Raw genomic sequence first — 23,077 nt, 5'->3', positions numbered from 1 at the left:
ACTTTTCAGATGATTTTCTTAAAACAAACCAGTTTTCAAGCTTTAGTATATTTTGCATTTGAAGTTATCTTCATATAGAAATATCAGTATACTTCAACAACATTTAGACCTGAACATAAACTATAGAAAACATGGAAAGATGTGGCGAAAATGAGCACCCCACTCTATATATATATTCTAGAAATTTATGGAAACAGGGAAATATCTTAAAAGTTTATGGCTTGTTTAGGATCATTAATTGTTTAATGACAAAATAATTCGGATCACTGATTATTGTGATACTTGTCCTTTGATGAATTATTAATTAAAATCAAACGTTTTGTTTTGATAAAATATTCAGCTTGAAATTAATAAAAACAATGATGTACGAACTGTAAATCATGAAACGGATTTACAACATTGAATTTCCTCCAAGTTCACTATTTTTGTGATTTTTCTTTTGGATCTCCTGTAGTTGGTGATCGCAATACTGGTATACCAGTATTGTCCACAATACTGGTATAAAAATTTTGTACCAGTATTGTAACTTTTTATAAAAAAAACAGCAATACTGGTACATTACTGATATACCAGTATTGTAGTTGTATTGTTGACTAGACTATATTTGAAGATCAAAGGGAGATTAAATGAACTCAAAAAGATTATAGAGGATAATTGTGAAATCAATTAACAACCAGTTAAAAGTCATTACTATACTTGCACAAATAAACAAAGGATTATTGAAATTAACTCAAAAGTCATCATTATTATTTAAACAATTGCTAATAATTTTATCATATTTCTATATTTTATTTAATTCAATATAGATAAAATAATAAAATAAAAGCTTATTATTATCTGAGCAATAATTTAATAAATTCAAGCAAATTAATAGACTCTAACACTGTATCTGTAAATTCAGCATTTACTTGTATGCCATCATATTATATTTTGACAGATATTTTAATACATGTATACATTTTTTGTGTACTAAGATGATATGCATTTGTTTGTCTTTATTTTCTTATTAATCTTTCACAAAAAAAAGATATCAATATTATTCATTAATTATAAAAAGTTGCTTTATAGGGGAATCTTGTTATAATCAAATTAACTATTTTGTCTACATGAATGTTAAGGGTTGAAGCAGTTGATTCAGAACCATGGACAATACAATTAGTAGCAGATACATGTATATCTACTGGTACAAATACTAATACTAGACCAGCATTCTGACAGTAAGAGAGCTGTACAAATGCTATCTGAAATAGTTTGTAATCTAGTAAGCGTTAGAGAAAGTCCACAGAGACTGAATACCTAAATACCAATATAGGAAGGGGGAGGGGTTGCAGAAATCACATCTGAAGAAGAAATAGACAATACCAATGCTGATGATACAGAAGCTATAACAGCATTAATGTCAATATAAAATTCACTAAAATATACTACATGAATCTTGGAAAAAGAGAGCTGAAAGAAAACATAAAAGAAAGTACAGAGTTTGTTAAAATGCTGAGACAGAATGGTTAAGAAAAAAACATCAGAAGATTTAAAACTTTATTTGATGACAATCACAGTGTACCATCATCAGTTAAACACAATCATTCCTAATAAAATTGTCATGTCATATGTTAATTTTATTATGCATATATGTGACACCTTTAATAAAAGATTAATTACCTATATTGTTTATTTAAAAAAAGCAAGAAAAAAGCACAATACTGGTACAATACTGGAATACAATACTGGTACAAAATTTTTATACCAGTATTGTATACAACTACAGGAGATCCTTTCTTTTTTAAAAATAATTAACGCTAAAATGTTTTACAGCCACAGGTAGAAATGAATCTGAATTTGAAACTTACTGTTTATGCGATGAGATGGGTTCCATCTGTTTTTGTAGTAATTTGTCCTCTGTTAGACGTAGCTCCGTGATAATTCCTTCCATATACTGTTGTTGTTTCAAATTTTCTTCATCTATTTCGAGATCAAAGACAAGGTTATCTGTAATTACTTTCATAACTTCTTGTTGTTCTATTGTTAAATTTCCATAAAAACCAGTTTTGTCTGTTACTAACTGAAGAACATCGGATGGTGTTGGTTTAGCAGTTCGGTCGTAGAATATGGCTAATTTGTCAAGATCAAATATCGTCCAATCTGAAACATTCTTTGGCAAAGCACCAAATGGACGTGATTCATTACTAAAATTAGTGTCTCCTGTTGACGAACAATTATCCCCTTCATCGTCCGAAGTCATCTCGTGAAAACTTGAACGTGGACGTTTCCGCAACAATTTACGCGGTGGCTGTTTAGACGCCATGAGCACTTCTTTCTTTCTTGTGTATGAGCTTCCTATCTAAGGAACACCCCGTACTGGGTAATCAGACTGGGTGGACAATACCTATCTCTAAAATGGTTGCATTTATCTTGTATATTGGCTAAATTTGTATGTGTCGGCCTGTACCAAGTATGTATCAGTGAGCATACGAGCTTTGCTCATGCTTTTCCATACATCTAATAAGCTCTGTGATGCAAATTCCCAGACTGGGTGGACAATACCTATCTCTAAAATGGTTGTGTTAAGTAAACTCAATGAGGATTTTGACCTTGCCGTTTCTTGTAGTTCATAGGTCCAGTATTTGTTGATTGTGGATCTCGGGATTTTTTTCCATACAACTTTTGAAGGCAGTTTTATACTGGAGTCAAGAATGTTTGACAGGTTGTATTGTTGTAGCAGTAAGGGAGCTACCATTTGATTTTTATGGGGGGGGGGGGGGGGGGGGGGGGGAGGGCTAGGATGAAAAATTTTGTCCTGCATTTTTTTTTTTTTAGCTGTAATCCCTGTCCTGCCTTTTTATTTTTCACTCTGTTCGGTCCTGCCTTTTTTTTTTAGTTTATCCTGACTTTTTTTTACCTAAATTGTCATCCTGACTTTTTTTTTTTGCAAGTGTCTCATCCTGCCTTTTTTTTTTTACCCAAAACTCCTGTCCTGCCTATTTTTTTCAAATTTCATCCTAGCCCCCCCATAAAAATCAAATGGTAGCTCCCTAAAATTGATTGATGAAAGAAGCTTTTAGGATTTTTGGAATTGACGGATATTTGTCTTTTAAGAATTTCCTTTAATTTAGAGTTGTCACAGGCCAGAATTGCATGTAAGAGTGTCAGTTTCTTTCTGTGGATTTCTCCTTCTACCGGTAGGTCACCCAATAGTAAATAAATGGCAGGAATAGCCGTTCTTTTAGAGAATGATTGAAGTGATCTGAGAGTTTCTTTGTGAAACTTTTCCAGTAGTTCCATTTGAGCTTTGGTAAGAGTCAGGACTTCCAAGCCATACAGGAGTCTAGGCAATACATAGCTTTTGTATATTGTAACGGAGATTTTGGGATTTAAGCCGTTGGTTCCATGTAGACCTGAGTTCATTAGAGCATACTTGGTTCTTCTTGATGCGATCCTCTATGGTGATATCACATTCCTTTCTAGCTGTTCGTTTTATACCAAGATGTACCGTTTCTTCAGAAGCAGAAATTACATTTCCTGACATGTTCCAGGAGTAAGGCTCGGGACTTTTTGATGATTTATAGTGGATAATTTTGGATTTAGTCGGGTGAATAGTATACTGATGTTGATTTGCATATCACTGTAGAATGTTAAGCATCACCTGAAGTTTTTCTGGATTTGAGCTCAGTAGTGCTACATCATCAGCACACGTTGGTGCACCACAGTATATTGTGCCTAATATAAAGCCTAAGGAGTTTTCTTCCAGTTCTTTAAGAAGATCTTCAACAAATATTTTATATAGGTGGGTTGATAGAAAAACCCCTTGTCTAACTCCTTGTTGGATGTTAAAGCTGTCACTGAATTCTCCCTGCCATTTAACTTTGGAGGTAAGACCGCTGTAGAAGTCTTTAATTAGTAACCATATATCAGGGTGTGTTCCACGGTCGAGAAGCTTGTCAAGAAGAATGGTATGTTGGACGACATCAAAAGCTGATTGGACGTCGACATAAAAGTAGCGAATATCCGGTCTGCACATTCATACGTCCAACAATTCTTATTCTCTCAGTAGATTTCTCCATTATTGGAGCACCCTTGTAACACGGAAATAAATATATGAATATTATACATTTCAAATCCTCCCAAGTAAAATACGTTCTCCAGGAAGAGCTTGTAGTTACTTTAAGACAAGGAGTTGTGAACTATATTAGGGAAATATAACTTTAAAAAAGTCCAATGCCATATAAGATAAGATAAGATAAGATAAATTTTATTTTCCAAATTAGGTCCCCAGGGGGGGGGGGGGGGGGGGGGGGGGGCATATACACATAACATATATAATAGATACATCATACAGTATTTTACATAACATTGTAAAATAAACTTGAAATAGTCATACAGGTATTATTTGTTAAATAAAAAAGTATTTCAGAGTTGCTACTCCAGAGATGTGGCAAACTTTATTTATAGCTATATAGATTTATACCTTTTTTTTCTCTCTTTTCTCACTTGATTTTAAAATATTTTGCTAAAAATGTATAAATATAAACATATAAAAAAGATGGGCAAAAAAGCCGCATTTAATTGCCTTAGAGACAACCCGTGACCCATCAGAATTCAAATGAAGTAGATTTAAGCAATTATATCATCTGTATGGCCATTTTCACTGTGTGATGTTAAGCTCACATGGCCGTATCATTGGTCCAGTTAAGCTGTTGTCTTACTTTGTGATCGCTGTTGTTCATTATCATTATAAACTTTTTAATCTAGTTCGCTAGTGGTTAACATATTCACCTACCATATCATAGTAACAGTGTTATATTTGCATATTATATAAGGGTCATGCCCCTTTGAAAACTTAGTATAAGTGTTATATGAACGTTATTTAGGGGTCATACACCTCCAGTATCTCAGTAAAAGTACTATATGTACGTTTTGTTGGGTCTAGCCCTAGAATAAGTCGGAAGGACATACCGTGGTGGGCTCAAGTTCTACAAAAACTTAGTATCAGTGTTATATGAACGCTTTTTAGGGGGTGATACACCTCCAGTATCTCAGTAAAAGTGCTATATATATATATATATATATGCACGTTTTGTTGGGGTTTAGCCATTTCTTGTCAATATGCGCTATAGGCCCAGGGCGCACGTCCTTCCCGATCACTGTAAATCTCTCTAAAATTATACCACAAGTTTCCATACTACAAAGGGGGTCTCATTGGGGGGTTCTGATCCCGCTTACTGTTTTGTCAGATTCCTGTATCCCGCTTACACTATGTAAGTAAGCAATTGTCATTTTTTTGTAATTTCCCGGGTCCCGCCAGACCTCATTTCCCGTTTTCATGGCACAATAATTTGTATTTCACGTGTCCCGCTTACTAAAAATCGACAATCCTGCGTCACGCTTAGACCCAAATGGGACCCACTGCAAAGGGATGGTTATGGGGGGTTGGGTTCAAAGTTCAAATCATTTAGCAAATAGGGGCAAAAAGGGGGGAAAACGAGTTTTTTTCTTTAGACAATTTAAAAGCAGTATAAGGGAGGTAATTCCAATTCCATTTAAAGAATACTGTTATATATATGTTTGAATACCTCCCTTACACTGCTTAAAAATTATGTATTAAGAAATGATTATTGTCTTGAGGGCTATTTCAGTAAAATTTACCTAGGTGGGGCGGAAGGCCGACGATATTTTTTTCCATGGGTGGTGAGTTATCAACATAATTCTAATCTGGAGGGTGGTGGTTCTGATTTAAATTAATTTCTGTTGATGAGGGGTTTCTGAATGATAGGTTTAGACGTTACGCGCGATGTTCGTACCTCATTGAAAAAATTGACGTGTTCGGCAAGATCCGGGTCTCAAAATTGCAATTTTGTTATTTAAAATAAATTTCTGTTGTACGCATTTTAAAATATTAGGTTTTTCAAAAGAAAAACGAAGAAAATAATTGTATAAACTATGTTTTATGTTATATGGGACAAGCTTCAATTTAAAAAAAAATGGGATTTTTAGGGTGTCCCGCGTTACATGTTTCGTTTATTGTAACAACTGCACCATGATTTTTATCTTAACCATTAAATATTTAAAAAACCGGATTTTTCCATTGTCTAACAGAAATGTTTCTTCAGTCATTTACGCAATATTTTATGATGTTATTATATAATTCCATAGAAAAAATGCGTTCCATACAACTAAGGCATTTCTGTCCCACTGGGAATTTTTAGGGGGTTTACAGTTTTGAGAGTTACAAAAAATTAATCTAAAATTGAAAAAAGTTAGAATTTTTATTTCTACGTCAATGTTATTTTGCTTAATTTTCTAAATTTCTAGACAAATATCCTGTAAAATATAAAATGATGGTTTATGGGCGATTTTTCAAAGGCTTACAATGTTGTCGCACTTCCATTTTTTGGCATAAAAACGAACTTAACTCAAATTTACGGCATTTTTTTTGCTTATCCGTGCTCTGATAAAATCGAATTTCATGATTTTTCGAAATGTTATTTTTCTCAATTTTCCAAAAATCTAAAATACATCAATTTCCTATAAATAATTTAAAATCACCGTCAATTTTTCGGAGTCTTACGAGAATGTCGCACTTGCGTAAAAACGACGTTTCAGACTCAATTTTGACGTGAACGTTACAAACCATTTTTCTGATTATTCAAAAGATTTTGAAAACGGTTAAAATATATGACTTTTTTATATTCTACCACATGTCGTTGAATTTTGTATTAAAATATATAGTTTTGACCGAAACCCTGGCATATTTTAACCTAAACGATACGAAGTCTCATTATTGAAGGAAGCGAATATTCAGGTTTGTAGACACAACAAATCTTGATTCGGTTCAAAATTTTAAACCTACTCGTGGATACAAACTTCACATTAAGTTTTTACTCACAACCGGACAAGCTAATATATATTTTATGTTATTCATGCGACGAATGTATAATTAAGAATTATGACATGTGTACAGTTTTACTGGTTAACCTAAAAACACAATTGCATGGTATCAATGAGGTCGTGCCTTTATATATTGATATTTGACCTGATGGAAAACATACTAATGAAGACGACAAAACTGACACTGCAATGACTGACTTAATTGCAGAGGGAACTCAACTGTCCCTATAAACAGATGAAGAAAATACAAAGTACTATTTAATTTGCGCATTTACTTGCCCTGAAACTTTAAGAAATATTGAAGATGACATTTTTGCGGGGCGTTTCTTTTACAGAAAAAAAATCATTCATGGACCGTACTTCGAAGCATATTTGAATAGATTCAAATACAATTGTCGTTTTAATTGATTAGACAAAAACCTAACAGCACGATACTACACGAAATAGTCGTTATCATGCTTTCACAGCAGTTAGTCCAGTTAAGAGTTAATTCCCGATTTTAACCTACTCGTCCCGAAGCCGTTCGTTTGGACTCTCGTACTAGAAAAAATGGAACTTCAAGGTAGATTATGCAATAAATGTTGCTATGACAAAATATGATTTATGATCAATACAGACATTAAAAAACATAAAGATTAGCAAAAACTTATAGTTTCTAGTACATATCCTTAGGAATGTCATTGTCTCAAAAGTGAAATAGAGATTGAAAATATATGCGATATAAAGCAATACGTTCCAACAAATTAAGATACGTTTATCAATCAAGCTCCAGATTCTTGATATCGTTTTGTTATACTGTAACGCAAATAAACAGTGAATGAATTAAAATAATTATTTAGTTATTGTTCCATGTACTCACCAATAAAATTGAATGTATTGATCACAAACAAATAAACAAACACGCATTAATCATTTGTCAATAACATAAACGTTTGTAAAGTTTAACTTTTTTAAAAGATAAGCTTGTTTACTGAAAAAGTCGCGACGTCGTGTTACACTTGTATACATAAGAACATCGCGCGTAACATCCAAACATATTGTACCCCCTGTTATGAAAGAAGACTCTCCTGAAAAGATCATTCTTATGCAAAAAATGGAATATCACACACAAAAAAATTTAGAAACTTGTGAACATGGTGAATGTTAAAACCTGTTGAAAACTAGCACGTGTAAAGGAAGAAGAAAAACAGTGAGAGGTGAAATCCGTTCATAATAGATATCACTTTAATACAACTTTGAAAGTAAAAAAGTTCCATCCTTATTTAAAACGGACCGAACAATAACCGATTAGGTTTTGTAGTTAACAAATTGTAAGCTGGTTTACATTTGTCTTTTTTGGGATACGATTGCTTTCAAGCAATCTGTAGCCTTATAACATTGGCTCAGGACAATGCCCTCACGTCAACCGTTTTATTCTAAACATTAAGGACCATCTCAGATTCTTATGATGGTCTTGGTTTAAAAGGTAAAAACAAACAAAGGATTGAACTTAAACACACTACAAACCATTAAAAGTCTGAAATGGCCTATATCTGTCGTGTTACACTTGTATACATACGAACATCGCGCGTAACATCTAAACATATTGTACCCCCTGTTATGAAAGAAGACTCTCCTGAAAAGATCATTCTTATGCAAAAAATGGAATATCACACACAAAAAAATTTAGAAACTTGTGAACATGGTGAATGTTAAAACCTGGTTAAAACTAGCACGTGTAAAAGAAGAAGAAAAACAGTGAGAGGTGAAATCCGTTCATAATAGATATCACTTTAATACAACTTTGAAAGTAAAAAAGTTCCATCCTTATTTAAAACGGACCGAACAATAACCGATTAGGTTTTGTAGTTAACAAATTGTAAGCTGGTTTACCTTTGTCTTTTTTGGGATACGATTGCTTTCAAGCAATCTGTAGCCTTATACCATTGGCTCAGGACAATGCCCTCAAGATTAAATGGTTGCTCTGGATTCCACACTCAATTGATTAATTTATAACTCATGGGATCCTTTTTATGTATGTCTGCTATTGAGGGTTATTGTTGTTGCATAATTTTAAATCACATGCATCATTTAAATCAAAATAAATGTAGTCCACATCGTAAAGGTTTAACTTCAACACCCCTTCAGGCGAAATGAAGTCTTCCATATTATCGTTTTGAGTTGTCTCCCTTCTGAAAGTCACTTCCGTGAATTCTGAATCAAAACAACACGTTGAGAAAAATTAACTCGTTCCGTCGATAAACGTCGTATTATATTAAAACAATCGCAATTTAAACCGAGGAATGTGTACGGAAAGGAGTCATTATTACTGACCCAAAGGAGATTAAATATTTAAAGAGTTAGAAATGGGGTTCCTTCTAGATTTAACGTAGGAAAATAGGTGATAAGATACGAAGTGAAATACTTCACTCACTTTGAGTCTCAGTGACTGCTGTGGAAAGTAAACTTGGAATTGATAGTACAAAAACACAATAAGCCTAAGTACATTTTGTAGGATGAACGAATATATTTGAAACTTTTTGGTAAAATATGGCCCTTTAAGTTGAGTATTTTTCACAATGTAAAAGAAAATGTTTTTCATTTTCAATTTGACCAGAATTACATACAGTGCAGTATCTCTCATTTCTGGGAAAACATCCCATTAGTCCGACAACCATTATTCCGACAGCCCATTACTCCGACAAACCAATATTCCGACAGCCCATTATTCCGACAGCCTACTATACCGACAACCCATTACTCCGACAACCCATTATTCCGACTATGCATCTGTCTTGTGTGTATGGGTAAACATTGACCTATATTGGTTTACTTTTGTAAATTGTTATTTGGATGGAGAGTTGTCTGAAATTTGGTTTCAATGTTTATATAAGTCCGTTATACTGTCTGGTGCTTTTCAGATTCACAAATCAACAACTTTCGGCTATTTACCGAAATATTTAAGCGGAGTATTGTCAGTAGCTCGCACCATCACTGGTTGGTCTTGATTTATATATATGCTCTTAATACTCTGTAATTTGGAAAATGAAATATTCTTTTCTGTTCTATTCTGTATATATACAGATTTCGAATTGAGTATATAGAAAGTATTCGAACTATCTTAGTCTTATGTAATATATACGTAGTTATTTCTTAAAATCTGTTATTACATAAACGTAATAATATACAGACAGACAAATTGTATTTTACCCTGATACCCTAAGCTGATATTTGACTTGAAAAGTGTCGGACTTATGGGTTGTCGGAGCAATGAGTAGGCGGAGTATTGGGCTGTCGGAGCAATGGGTTGTCGGACTATTGGGTTGTCGAACTAATGGGTTGTCGGACCAATGGGCTGTCGGACAAATGGGCTGTCGGAATCCCGACACAGAAAGACACAATGAATAGATCTGAGAGTACTCGCAGTTATCTGACAGCTAGTTCAAAGCCACAAACAACTAATAAAAAAATAAATGTTGTTGAATATTTTTTTTGGGAAAGTTTATATTATTTTCAAATAAATTTTAAACTTTAAATAAATACTACTTGTAAAAATGGTCAACGAACAAGTTTCATAACTTTCACAGTATCATTTTGATTATTTTCGTCAAATAAGCTTTAACTGTGTGAATTTTTATTTCAATTCACACATGTATATAATAAGGAGGCAAAGCGGATAAAGTTTAAAGAGAGGAATTATGCAGTCATATCACTATTATACTATGAAAGTAATTTGAGAATATTTATCAGTTTTAACTTAAAATCTCAGAATAAAATCACACATGAGACTATGTAATAACTTCAAATAATGCTTCATATCAGATTATCCATACAACTTATTTACCCCACGTTATTGACAGCGGGGCCCACAGAGATGGCTCCCAACTTAATGGTAACTAGTTGCCAATGAGACAACTATCCACAAAACACCAAAATGACACAAACATTTACAATTATAGGTAAATGTACGGCCTTCAACAATGAGCAAAGCAGCCCTCTTAACTAATAATTATAAGTAATTTTAATATGAGACCATTTTAATTCTTATTTGTAAAGGTATGCAATTGTTTCTTAACATTTTCACACACCCCAGCACATATGAATTATTTTATATCTTATACAAATTTATAATGACAATCCTATGAATTAATTATGATATCTATTATTTAGTGATTATTATAACCAAATTCAGTCATCTGTATATAATTAATTGTTTCCCTATGTTTTAAGGTGTACATAGTTGCCAAAAACTATACCCTTTGGGTAGTGCTCCACAATTAATGGAGGAATATACAAGAAACTGAACTGAACTGAACTGACAAGCAAACATCCTTAAACACATGCATTGTTCACCTGCATGTTTACTTCATATAATCATTACACAGTAAACTGTTCTTTCTGTGGCATTGCACTGACAAAGCCTAATACAGTACAATGTCTCACTAGACAAAGTATCTGGTGAGATAGGAATAAACAACCATCGTCATGTCCTCATTTTTGGGATACGATTGCTTTCAATCAATCTGTAGACTTTTACCGTTGACTCATGCTACATTCCCTCACGTCATTAATTTTATTCTAAACATTCAGCAACATCTCAGATTCTAATGATTGTCTTGCTTTACAAGGTAAAAACAAGCAAAAGTATTGAACTTTCCTGTAATGTTCTTCTCATAATCTTCATGTGTGATATTTCCCTGGACTTAAATGCGTGGTTTTAACAACATATATATATTTAGAAACACGTCAGAGGGAATTCCCAAATTTGAATAAATGCGAGAGTTCTCTGAATTCCGACAATTCTATTTCTGTCATAAGAACTGAAGTGAATCTTTCTATATTTTACCGTTATGAAACTGATATTTGATGCTGTATTCTCATAAAGAAATGGAGAACCATTCATCATAATATTTAATAAACGTTCTTGGTCCAAATCGCAAGTCGCGGTTTGTTTATGTATTAATGCGTATAGTTTTCCTGATTTCAAGGGATATCAGATTGAGTGGTTGCTCTGGATTCCCCGCTTCATTGATTAATTTGAAACTCATGGGATTCTTTCTATGTCTGTCTGCTATTGAGGATTATTGTTGTTGCATATTTTTAAATCATATGCATGATTTAAATTAAAATAAATGAATTCCAGATCGTAAAAGTTACCTATAATACCCCTTCAGCCGAAATGGAGTCTTCCATATTATCATTTCGAATTGTCTCCCTTCCGGAAGTATGTTCCGTCAAAATAGAAATACTATATACGACTCGACAAGAAAAATTTACTCGTTAGATGCCGATAAACGTCGTATTTGTAACATTATTCTTATATAGTACTTTACGTACTTTGATTTACTTTCTTTGAGTTACTTCCCTTTGGTATCAGTCTGATATGATTTATGTAAACCCCATATATTATTTGTATCATTATTCGTGTGGAATACAAATGAACACGCTGCTTATTTTGTCATTCTTATTATCGCCATATACGGCCCCAGAGTATATTAGATGGTATCAGATAAATACGGGAAATGGATCTTAATGGGTACCATAGCCTCAGATGAACTGGGATTCAACAAATTTAGTTGATACTTTGAAAAAATTTAAACAACACATGGGACTTATCCTCGATGGACCGCTCGCCGAAAAGACGAGAAGGTAAAAATTACTTATCTGCTATTGTGGGTTGGTGAACAAGGAAGAGATATTTATAACACATGGCAATTAAGTAAAGACGATGTATAGTATGAGTATAGTCAAGGACAATTAAAGGGGATGAAAAATTTAGAACCGTCAACAGTCGTACACGAATTAAATCTTCCGAGATACTCGCAGTATAACAGTGCCTCATCTAGGAAGAACCACAAGACCTCTGACCGAACTAGGACGGGTCCAGTGAACCAAAATCGAGTTAAAGTCGAACCCCATCGTTATTCTTTACAACAAGGATGTGGAAATTGTGGGAGAAGACACTCCAAACACAAAAAATGTCCGGCGAAAGGAAAGAAGTGCAACAGTTGCCAAAAGTGGAATCATTTTGCCCAAGTTTGGAGATCCAAACTAAAGGTAGACGAAGTAGTACTAGACACAGATAGTGACAGTGACCACGAGTTTTTTATTGATTGTATAAATGAACATAATACCTTCATTAATGATAAGAATAAGGTAAAGAGAGATCAAGCTTTTGCTACAATTAATGTTTGTTTAAGTTTAAGCTTGACACTGGTTCTCAAGTGAATATTTTGCCTAAACATATATTTGAAAGTCTCAAATTCAATGGCACTCTCAAAAAGTCCCCTCGTATCTTGACTACTTATAATTGTAATGCCCTGCCCTCACTTGGCGTCTGTTGTCACCTTTGTTAACATGGTTCTGTTAATAGTAAATTAGAATTCTATTGTCTAGATACTAATTCCCCACCAATATTAGGCATGCAGTCTTGCTTGGATTATGAATTTATAAAACTGGTATACAGCACTAAATCTACGTGTACTTCTGACTCTGACCCAATGACTAAGCCGTCAGTGTTAAAAGATTATTCAGATTTTTTCAAATGTGTCGGTCTTGTTAGAGGCAAGGCAACAATACACATTGATTCGGAGGTACCCCCAGTTGTAAATCCCCCACGGCGCGTTCCTGTAGCGTTACGTGGTCGTTTAAAGTCCGAATTAGATCGCATGGTGAACGCAGACATTATTTGTAAAGTAAACGGCCCAACACCTTGGGTTAATTCCCTTGTCGTTGTCGAAAAACCTAATGGAAAGCTAAGGGTATGCCTAGACCCGAAAGATCTGAATTCTGCGATTCAGCGTCCGCACTATCCGATACGAACATTAGAGGATATTCTGCCCCAATTATCGAACGCTCATTATTTTACTAAACTTGATGTCCGATCAGGTTTTTGTGTTGAATACATATGCGTTTATTTTGTTATAACAAAACACCCATGCAACCACGCATCCCATATTGCTGATTGGACCCGACACAAATAATTTCGTGTTTCGGTAGTTAAGCTTGGGATGGTCATTTTCAGATGCATTATTTGAATATAATCAAATATGAAAATTATTCATGTTTAGATTGATATATTTAAATTCAATTCTTCTTCAATATATCTAGTTATTATGACAGATCTACCATCATCAGGGGTCCAACTGTCAATTTTATGTTAAAGTCTTTAACTTTGATCTACTAAGCATATCTCCAATACTTTTATGTTTGCTATACGCAACTATTAGTGCTGTATTGAATATTTGTACACAGTCTTCGTCGAACTGTAATACATGCCAGTGTTTCATTATACGTTTCTTTATTTTACGTATATATTGATTATATTTAGTTATTAAAAATAACGGAATACTTTGCTTCTCTTTAGATTTGTTTTGTTGTAATAAATCCGTACGGTCAATTGATAAAGCATCAGTAATACTATCATCTATTTCAACGTTATCATAACCCCTGTCTAATAATTTCACTTTGAAATTAGTTAGATTGTTTATTAATTTGTTATGGTCACTTGTATTTCTAATTTGCCGTATTACTTCACCTTTAATAAATCCTCTGAATACATGTTGTGAGTGACAGCTATTTCTGTGCAGAAGCAGATAAGAATTTGTTTCTTTAAAATGTATTTCGAGGTCAAGAATGCCATATGTTGTAAATCTTTGACCTTTAATTTGAGATTTTTGGGTCTGCGATAGGCAATAACAGGATTCGATGGAAAAATTTCTTTTAAGGGAGAGTCATTTTCAATAAGACGCTAGTGCTTTCGGATAGTAGATAAAATGTTTGTCAAATCGGGATGGAAGGTTACAACAAACGGAATTCCATCTGCACGGGTCGTCTTATCTTTGTATTCCATGAGGCTAGCTCGATCTTTTTCTTTGGCTTTATCAAAAGCGTCTTTGATGTTTTTAGTTTTATATCCTCTTGAATTCAGCTGTGTTTTTAGCTCACCTGGCCGAAAGGCCAAGTGAGCTTTTCTCATCACTTGGCGTCCGGCGTCCGTCGTCGTCCGTCGTCGTCCTGCGTTAACTTTTACAAAAATCTTCTCCTCTGAAACTACTGAGCCAAATTTAACCAAACTTGGCCACAATCATCATTGGGGTATTTAGTTTAAAAAATGTGTCCGGTGCCCCGCACAACCAACCAAGATGGCCGCCATGGCTAAAAATAGAACATAGGGGTAAAATGCAGTTTTTGGCTTATAACTCAAAAACCAAAGCATTTAGAGCAAATCTGACAGGGGTAATATTGTTAAACAGGTCAAGATCTATCTGCCCTGAAATTTTCAGATGAATCGGACATTTCGTTGTTGGGTTGCTGCCCCTGAAATGGTAATTTTAAGGAAATTTTGCTGTTTTTGGTTATTATCTTGAATACTATTATAGATAGAGATAAACTGTAAACAGCAATAATGTTCAGCAAAGTAAGATCTACAAATAAGTCAAATGACCAAAATGGTCAGTTGACCACTTTAGGAGTTATTGCCCTTTATAGTCAATTTTTAACCATTTTTCGTAAATCTTAGTAATCTTTTAGAAAAATCTTCTCCTCTGAAACTGCTGGGCCAAATTTAACCAAACTTGGCCATAATCATCATTGGGGTATCTAGTTTAAAAAATGTGTCCGGTGACCCGGCCAACCAACCAAGATGGCCGCCATGGCTAAAAATAGAACATAGGGGTAAAATGCAGTTTTTGGCTTATAACTCAAAAACCAAAGCATTTAGAGCAAATCTGACTGGAAATAAAATTGTTGATCAGGTCACGATCTATTTGCCCTGGAATTTTCAGATGAATCGGATAATCGGTTGTTGGGTTGCTGCCCCTGAAATGGTAATTTTAAGGAAATTTTGCTGTTTTTAGTTATTATCTTGAATATTATTATAGATAGAGATAAACTGTAAACAGCAATAATGTTCAGCAAAGTAAGATCTACAAATAAGTCAACATGACCAAAATGGTCAGTTGGCCACTTTAGGAGTTATTGCTCTTTATAGTCAATTTTTAACCATTTTTCGTAAATCTTAGTAATCTTTTAGAAAAATCTTCTCCTCTGAAACTACTGGGCCAAATTTAACCAAACTTAGCCATAATCATCATTGGGGTATCTTGTTAAAAAAAATGTGTCCGGTAACTCGGCCAACAAACCCAGATGGCCGCCATGGCTAAAAATAGAACATGGGGGTAAAATGCAGTTTTTGGCTTATAACTCAAAAACCAGAGCATTAAAAGCAAATCTGACAGGAAGTAAAATTGTTGATCAGGTCACGATCTATCTGCCTTGGAATTTTCAGATGAATCGGATAATCGGTTGTTAGGTTGCTGCCCCTCAATTGGTAATTTTGAGAAAATTTTGCTGTTTTTTTGCTATTATCTTGAATATTATTATAGATAGAGATAAACTGTAAACAGCAATAATGTACAGCATAGTAAGAACTAAAAAGAAGTCAGTATGACCAAAATAGTCAATTGACCCCCTAAGGAGTTATTGCCCTTCATAGTCAATTTTTAACAATTTTCTTAAAATTTGAAGATTTTCAATAACATTTTCCACAGAAAGTACTGTTATAGACAGAGATAATTGTAAGCAGCAAGAATGTTTAGTAAAGTAAGATCTGCAAACACATCACCATCCCCAAAACACAATTTTGTCATGAATCCATCTGTGTCCATTGTTTAATATTCACATAGACCAAGGTGAGCGACACAGGCTCTTTAGAGCCTCTAGTTAGTTGTCCCAAACGATAGTTAAGTTTGAATTCCGAGGAGTAAATTCGCTTTAGTATGATGGTATAAACGCATAAAAAGTGTACAAAACAACACCAATAACAAATAAAAGGAAACGATTAATGTAATTATTTATAAATATTTCGAATAACAGAAATCCTTCATCAGTATGATTATCATTTTAAATGAATCTTACTAATCTACTTTGATTAAATTATACAAATTTCGAAATTTATACAATAAAACAGTTAAACCAAATATCATTTATAAAAATGACTATATAATTGATATTCATGTCAACACCGAAGTGCTGACTCCTGGGCTGTTGATGCTCTCGGGGTGGAAACGTCCATCAGCAGTGGCATCCACCCAGTGGTCAAACGTACCAGTATTATAATTTAGAACGCCAGACGCGCGTTTCGTCGACAAAAGACTCATCAGTGACGCTCAGATAAAATCAGTTGTAAAAAACCTAAGAGGTAAAAATTAAGTTGAAGAGCATTGAGGACCTTAAAACTAAAAATAAACACAATATCATACTTAATACATTTGTTCTAACTTTGCTGTTCGTTTTACCAAATTTGTATTGTACAACACAGAAGACTTTTAACTACATGCTGGAAGTAGCATACATTTATGGTCGTTTTTTTTCTATGTGGAACGAAGAAACTGGTGTCTTGATTGTACAATTCTGTCGTTGTTTTATTGTATTTGATTTTTTATTGGATGTTGATTTTAGGGGGAGGGGGACATATAACAATGCTATAATACAAATAATTTTTTCACACTGTTTTATTATAAAGACAGATAACGCCGAAATGCCTTTCCTCAGTGTTGGATCTGTGATCTGTCTTTGATAAATAAATGGGATCTACAAAATTTCAAGAAGTCATTACTGGCAAGAGTAAAAATTGTTTCTTGTATGTTTGATACATTGACACATAGGTAACGACTTACAAAGAAATACATTTATTAATTTTGCTCAATTTCAAAAGGCACTTTAGAATAAAACAAGGTGTCGGAGGTTTCCAGACATATCCGAATCCTTGTTTTTTTTATTGAGAGCACTATAATAACAATACTGATATTTTAACATATACACATTTTCGAGTATTTAACTATTTAAGGGAAATATAACCTTAACATATCTTGTTTGTTCTTTCGTGTGTCAAATAGTTGGTTTCAAAACTTAGATTATATACTCTTTGTATATCAATCCAGTTTGCAAGTAAATAATTGTGTCAGTAATAATCTTTTTCATATTCATGCGGCCGAAGCAAGGTTGTTGGCTCTCCGAACTTTACCGAAGTCCTGCGTTTAATTGTCGAGTTTATGAGCTTCGGTCCTTGCTTAGAAGTTGGTTTGGTTTTCGTCTCATGGACGTGTATTCAGCATCTTTTGTTGAACACCAGTAAACTATTGTTGCCAAAAAATATTGTTGGTATTTTGACCTTTTTTAGTCTTGGCGTTGTATGTTTATAGTCGACTTATGAGTTTGAATTCCCCTTTGTATCTTTTACCTCTCTTTTAAAAGAGGGACGAAAGATACCAAAGGGACAGTCAAACTCATAGATCGGAACTAAACTGACAACGCCATGGCTACAAAAAGACAAACAGAAAAATAATAGTACACAAGACACAACATAGTTAAGGTAAATTATTATTAACCATCTCGGATTGTAGAATATATTGCAGAAGTTCAAAATCGGTTTATATCAATGCTTAAATATGCAAACTTTATGATAGATTGGCAATCAACGTTTATAAAATCAATTTTTTTTATGTATTGCCTTCTTGGCACTCTTCAAACATATACGATATACCTGTCGTTGTGTTGACATACAATTTCAACTTTATCTTAAAGAGGATAACTCTAATATGTTGTAAAGGAATGTTAAACAAATGTTCATGTTTACTTTGTAGTTTCTTCGAGCATATTATTTAACCTATCATCACATGCTATTTTAGAATATTCAATCTCAAAGATAATTTGTTTTGTTTTTTAAAAATAAGGTGTTTTTTTGTCATATAATATATTTACATTTATACAACTGTGCATAACTTAACAAAGATATGGTGACCCCTAATTTGTTCTTAGTTTGTTTTTTTAAGTAAGGTAAAAGCTACATTTTCGGCAAAGTATAAGATCATTCTATATCAGGAAATATATAACGATGCCTTACCTCAACATGTGCTTGTCTCTTACGACTTCACTTTTAAAAACATTTTAATCGAACGAACGGCTTTTCTACATATTATTTAGTCGATAGGCTTTAACGGTCATGTTTCAATTATGGTTGATCAGTGGAAAAACAAATTGCATTTCATGTTTACATGCATCACACTACACCAAATGATTAAAGTATTTGAATAGTTACCATAGTTCACAAATTGCGTGGCCATCAATAAATCCACAATAATCATCTGTCCATTGAAATCCATAACTGTACCTCATCAGAACACAGTCCGCTTGTGCATTGTTCCAAGTCTCACCATTAGGTTCAGGCGGTGGTCCTTGAAACCAGTCCGTGTATGTCACAGGTTGACCAGAGATCCATTCAAATGAACCTTCTGTCTTAATGTCTGTAAAACCTATCCACCAGTTATCTGCCAAAAGATATAAACAAATATATACGCATAGTTTTTTTTCTATATGTAACGTTATAAAATCATAATGCATCGTCTTAGATAAATTCAAAATAAAAAATATCATAACATAGGAGCGTTAAGCTTCAAAAATAGAAAAAAAATTAAAATGAAAAATAGCGAACTTTGATTTTGTATAAGTCCCTTATCAAATGGCAAAATCAAAAGCTCAAACACATCAAACGAATGGGAAACAACTGTTGTATTCCTGGCGTAGTGCATGCATTTCAACACATCAATTTTAGATATTATAAATTTTCTCCAAGCGTCTTTGAATTACACAAACAAAATTGCGTATGACACAGTAATAACCTTGCATATTCTTCAAGTCTTAAAGAAATGTTAAAGTGTCTTACTCGCCGAAGCGCCTCCAGCAGATTTTATTAGTGTAAGTATATGCTTTAAGAAACTGTTTTCCTCTTCAGTTTCTATACTTGTGATATTTCCACCTTGGTTTTTGCAAAAAGCCTACAAAAGGTAATCCTAGTTAAACGACTACATATATGTAGAAATCCAATAATCGTAGTATAACATGTGTTTCTGATAAAACACATTGATTGGTACCATCTCTTCTATCACGTACACTTATGAATAAATAATACAATCTGCTTATACACGATAAAAAAGTCAAATAATTTGGAATTAATGAATGCATGCATATCTTTGACTGTTTGTTCGAGTTAGGCTTTATTGTATTTCTGTTTTTTTTTTTGCTATACAAGCGTATCAGCGTTTGTATGGGGTTTCTGATCTTTTATCATTTTGATCTCAGGCATAACTGAAAAAACCTCAGAAATGGTCAAAATGCACATCTGGTATATTAAAGTTTGGAAACATTTTCGTCCCGGAACGGGGATCGAACCAGGAACCTTTGTGTTAGTTGTCCGATGAACTAACCACTACACCACGGTTCTCTTTGTTCTAAGTTGGCATGTACAAAATCATATTGGTATACGTTAATGGGTGGTTTTCATTTTTTGAGTCATTATTCTTTGAAGTATAAGTAGATATTTTAAATATGTGTGTGTGTCCACTATTATCGAACCAAAGGAAAAATAAGACTGTCGCAAGTATTTCTATGCTAACAATGTGTAATATATATATATTTTTTTAAATGCAAGTAGTTTTTAATCTACAAAATTCAACAGTAATTTAATGCTAAAAGAATACCTCAGCTTGGTCGAATGTAAAGTCACCACAGTTAAACTTGTAAGTTGTTCCGCGGAAATTAATAACCGTTTCTGGACAACCTGCAATAATCAAGATTACAGCGTTATTTGCATAAGGCAATGACCCCGTTAAGATCTTATTTGAGGATATTATGTAAGAACGTGAACTATGCATTCTCATCTGAACCAATTTAAAACAACATTGAAATTGAAATTGAACTAATGTTTTATATAGTTTTCTTTTAGTGGTTTTATTTAACATTTTATTTGACTTTCTAAAGGGAAACATATTGTACTTATATATTAAGGTGGTACCCAACACTTTCACTAAAATTTATTTGGCCCGTTTAATTTTCATCAAATTTAGAAAAAGTATTTACTTTGACCCTTTAACAAAAATATACAAATTTCAAAAATTTTGAACCAACCGTTTTGTCAGAAAATACACTGGTTATATAGCAGTTTGACTGACACCAATTTTAAACAGTGCTTAATATTCCTTTTACAACACAACATAATTAAAACGTTCAGCTGACTTTACAGAGTTATCTTCCTGTAGTGTTAGGTACCACCTTAAACAAACAACAGTCATCAAACGTAAGAATATAATCAATGTTGTCCATACCAACGCATGTTTGGATGCCACCTCCACTCCATCCTGTTTCTTGGCATTTCTTTTCTATAGATTGGTTTCCAAGAAAAACATATCCTGCTTTGCAAGAAAAAGTTGCAGTGTCACCGACCTCTGTTCCGGTAATATTAACTGTTTGCCCGTTTTGAAGCTGATCCTGCTGGATATCGTCACAATGAACTGAAAACATGTTCTTTAGTTTAAACGAGATAGTTTCAATTAATAGAACAACAACAAAACATTTTATTATCTATTCCATTATATAAATTTAAACTGATTTTTTTCAAAAAAATTTTGTTCGAAGCAAATATCAGAATCGTTATACCTAATATCAATTCTGATTACCATGTCCTTTTTCAAGGGAAAAACATGTTCAATTATTTCTGCCATTCAAAATTAGAGAGAAACAATCCTTCTAAAGAGATATGTCCGATACGACAAAATAAAAGTGCGTTACAGCAAAATTGTCTTATAGTGCTTTGACATAATTTTCAGAGAAAACAATGAAGTTGATGAAATATCAACATCAACGAAAAACAAAAAAATGAATCTGATATTTCATTATAACGTTTTTATTTATTTCGTCTTCTATTAAAATTTTGAAGAAACTGTTCATCTAAACATAAGAATTTACTGATATTCTATAAGTTGGTGTTTTAACGTCAATTAAAAATGACTGTAATAGCGCATTAGACGTCAGATTAAAATACACATTTTGAACAACTTGCTATATGATAATTAAAGAGACAACGTCAATACAAGTATCCAATGGTAAGAAATATGTCTGGTATAAAAAAAGTCAAACTTTGGAGTTTACATCAAAGTGTGTTGAAATACAGGACTTTGAGCAGGAACACTGACATGGTAAGCGTCATATCACTCAGTTTCTAAATGTTCTAAGCAATAAAATGACCTCAAATAAGTATACTAACATACGCAACATGGTTTGTTCCTACAACATTTCCCGTCCACCCAGATCCGAATACGCTAGCACATGATGAGCCTTTTTTGCTGCCGCATCTGCCCTTGTAGGCCATACATTGACGGGTGAGTTCTTAAAAGTTCAATTGTATATAATGAAATATATATGTCATGCGACTTTTGGTATTTCTGACTAAGCATTATTGCACTATGAGAAAATAGTGTCATGGAGAGTGAGAAAGCACGATAATTGTCATGCTTAAAGAAATCTGTTTCGTACGACAATAAAGTGAAACAGAAAATTAGTTATAACATGTATAAAGTGTGAATAAACCATATGTTTAAAAAAAATGAGACACGCAAACAAACATTTGAATAATGGTTTCTCGATAACCTTTAACGAAAATATATTTGGTTTGAAAAATAATCGAAAGGATGCATTCGTATATGTTATGATTAATATATATGCCTAAGCCACTGAAAACATTACTAAAATCGAAACTGTAGAAGTTGTTGTCCATTCGTTTGAAGTGTTTTGTCATATGATTTTACAATTTGATTAATGACTTTCCGTTTAGAATTTTATTCGGAGTTCAGTATTTTTGTGATTCTACTTTTTGCATCTGAAACGCTTTTCACAATAATAGCACACTGTAACCTAACATTAAAAATCCAAGTAAGTGTTGGTTATTTAAATGCATTGTCACCCAATTTTACAATGTTAAATTCATATATATAATATTTTGAAAAAACTTACGTCCTGCGTTTGATACATGGTAAATGCTGAGGGCAATAACAATCACGTGACAAAAATTAAACATGGTGCTGAAAAATTTAAATTCTCCATATTACATATGAGCCGCGTCGGATAGAAAGGAATCTGATGTACAGTAGTTGTCGTTTGTTTATGTAATATATACGTGTTTTTCGTTTCTCGTTTTGTTTATATAGATTAGACCGTTGGTTTTCCCGTTTGAATGGTTTTACACTAGTAATTTTGGGGCCCTTTATAGCTTGTTGTTCGGTGTGAGCTAAGGCTCCGTGTTGAAGGCCGTACTTTAACCTATAATGGTTTACTTTTTAAATTGTTATTTGTATGGAGAGTTGTCTCATTGGCACTCACACCA

The 23,077-nt window shown here is 33.4% G+C and overlaps 2 protein-coding genes across 3 annotated transcripts in view; both read right to left on the bottom strand.

The window, feature by feature from the left end:
* The window catches only part of LOC143059068 (uncharacterized), a 29,760-nt gene extending 27,421 nt beyond the window's left edge, over positions 1-2,339 (bottom strand). Inside the window, exon 1 of one of the 2 annotated variants that reach the window (XM_076232532.1) lies at positions 1,848-2,339. In XM_076232532.1, coding sequence (XP_076088647.1) covers positions 1,848-2,302 — 455 coding nt within the window. In that variant the 5' untranslated portion in view covers positions 2,303-2,339. The remainder of the gene's footprint in view (positions 1-1,847) is intronic. The other variant, XM_076232531.1, reaches the window with a different exon arrangement.
* A 15,023-nt stretch (positions 2,340-17,362) lies between these two features.
* Positions 17,363-22,725, bottom strand: LOC143059326 (echinoidin-like). The gene is made up of 7 exons (XM_076232807.1): positions 22,708-22,725; positions 21,962-22,016; positions 21,024-21,209; positions 20,400-20,479; positions 19,586-19,697; positions 18,962-19,190; positions 17,363-17,454 (listed from the first exon to the last, which is right to left on the bottom strand). Coding segments are annotated over exons 1-7 (681 nt in total). The 3' UTR covers positions 17,363-17,453.
* Between the last annotated feature and the right edge of the window lie 352 nt (positions 22,726-23,077).

The sequence above is a fragment of the Mytilus galloprovincialis genome, chromosome 14 (genome assembly GCF_965363235.1).
Source record: "Mytilus galloprovincialis chromosome 14, xbMytGall1.hap1.1, whole genome shotgun sequence".
Lineage (NCBI taxonomy): Eukaryota > Metazoa > Mollusca > Bivalvia > Mytilida > Mytilidae > Mytilus > Mytilus galloprovincialis.
The sequence above is the reverse complement of the archived record's forward strand: the minus strand, read 5'-3'. Positions and strand labels throughout refer to the sequence as shown.

What these genes read in the sequence shown, in the direction of transcription:
- LOC143059326 (XM_076232807.1), bottom strand. An exon ending in TGGCATCCAAACATGCGTTG is followed by an intron (nt 20,480 to 21,023) that starts GTATGGACAACA and finishes TGATTATTGCAG; the next exon opens with GTTGTCCAGAAACGGTTATT. An exon ending in TGCTGGAGGCGCTTCGGCGA is followed by an intron (nt 19,191 to 19,585) that starts GTAAGACACTTT and finishes ATCTTTTGGCAG; the next exon opens with ATAACTGGTGGATAGGTTTT.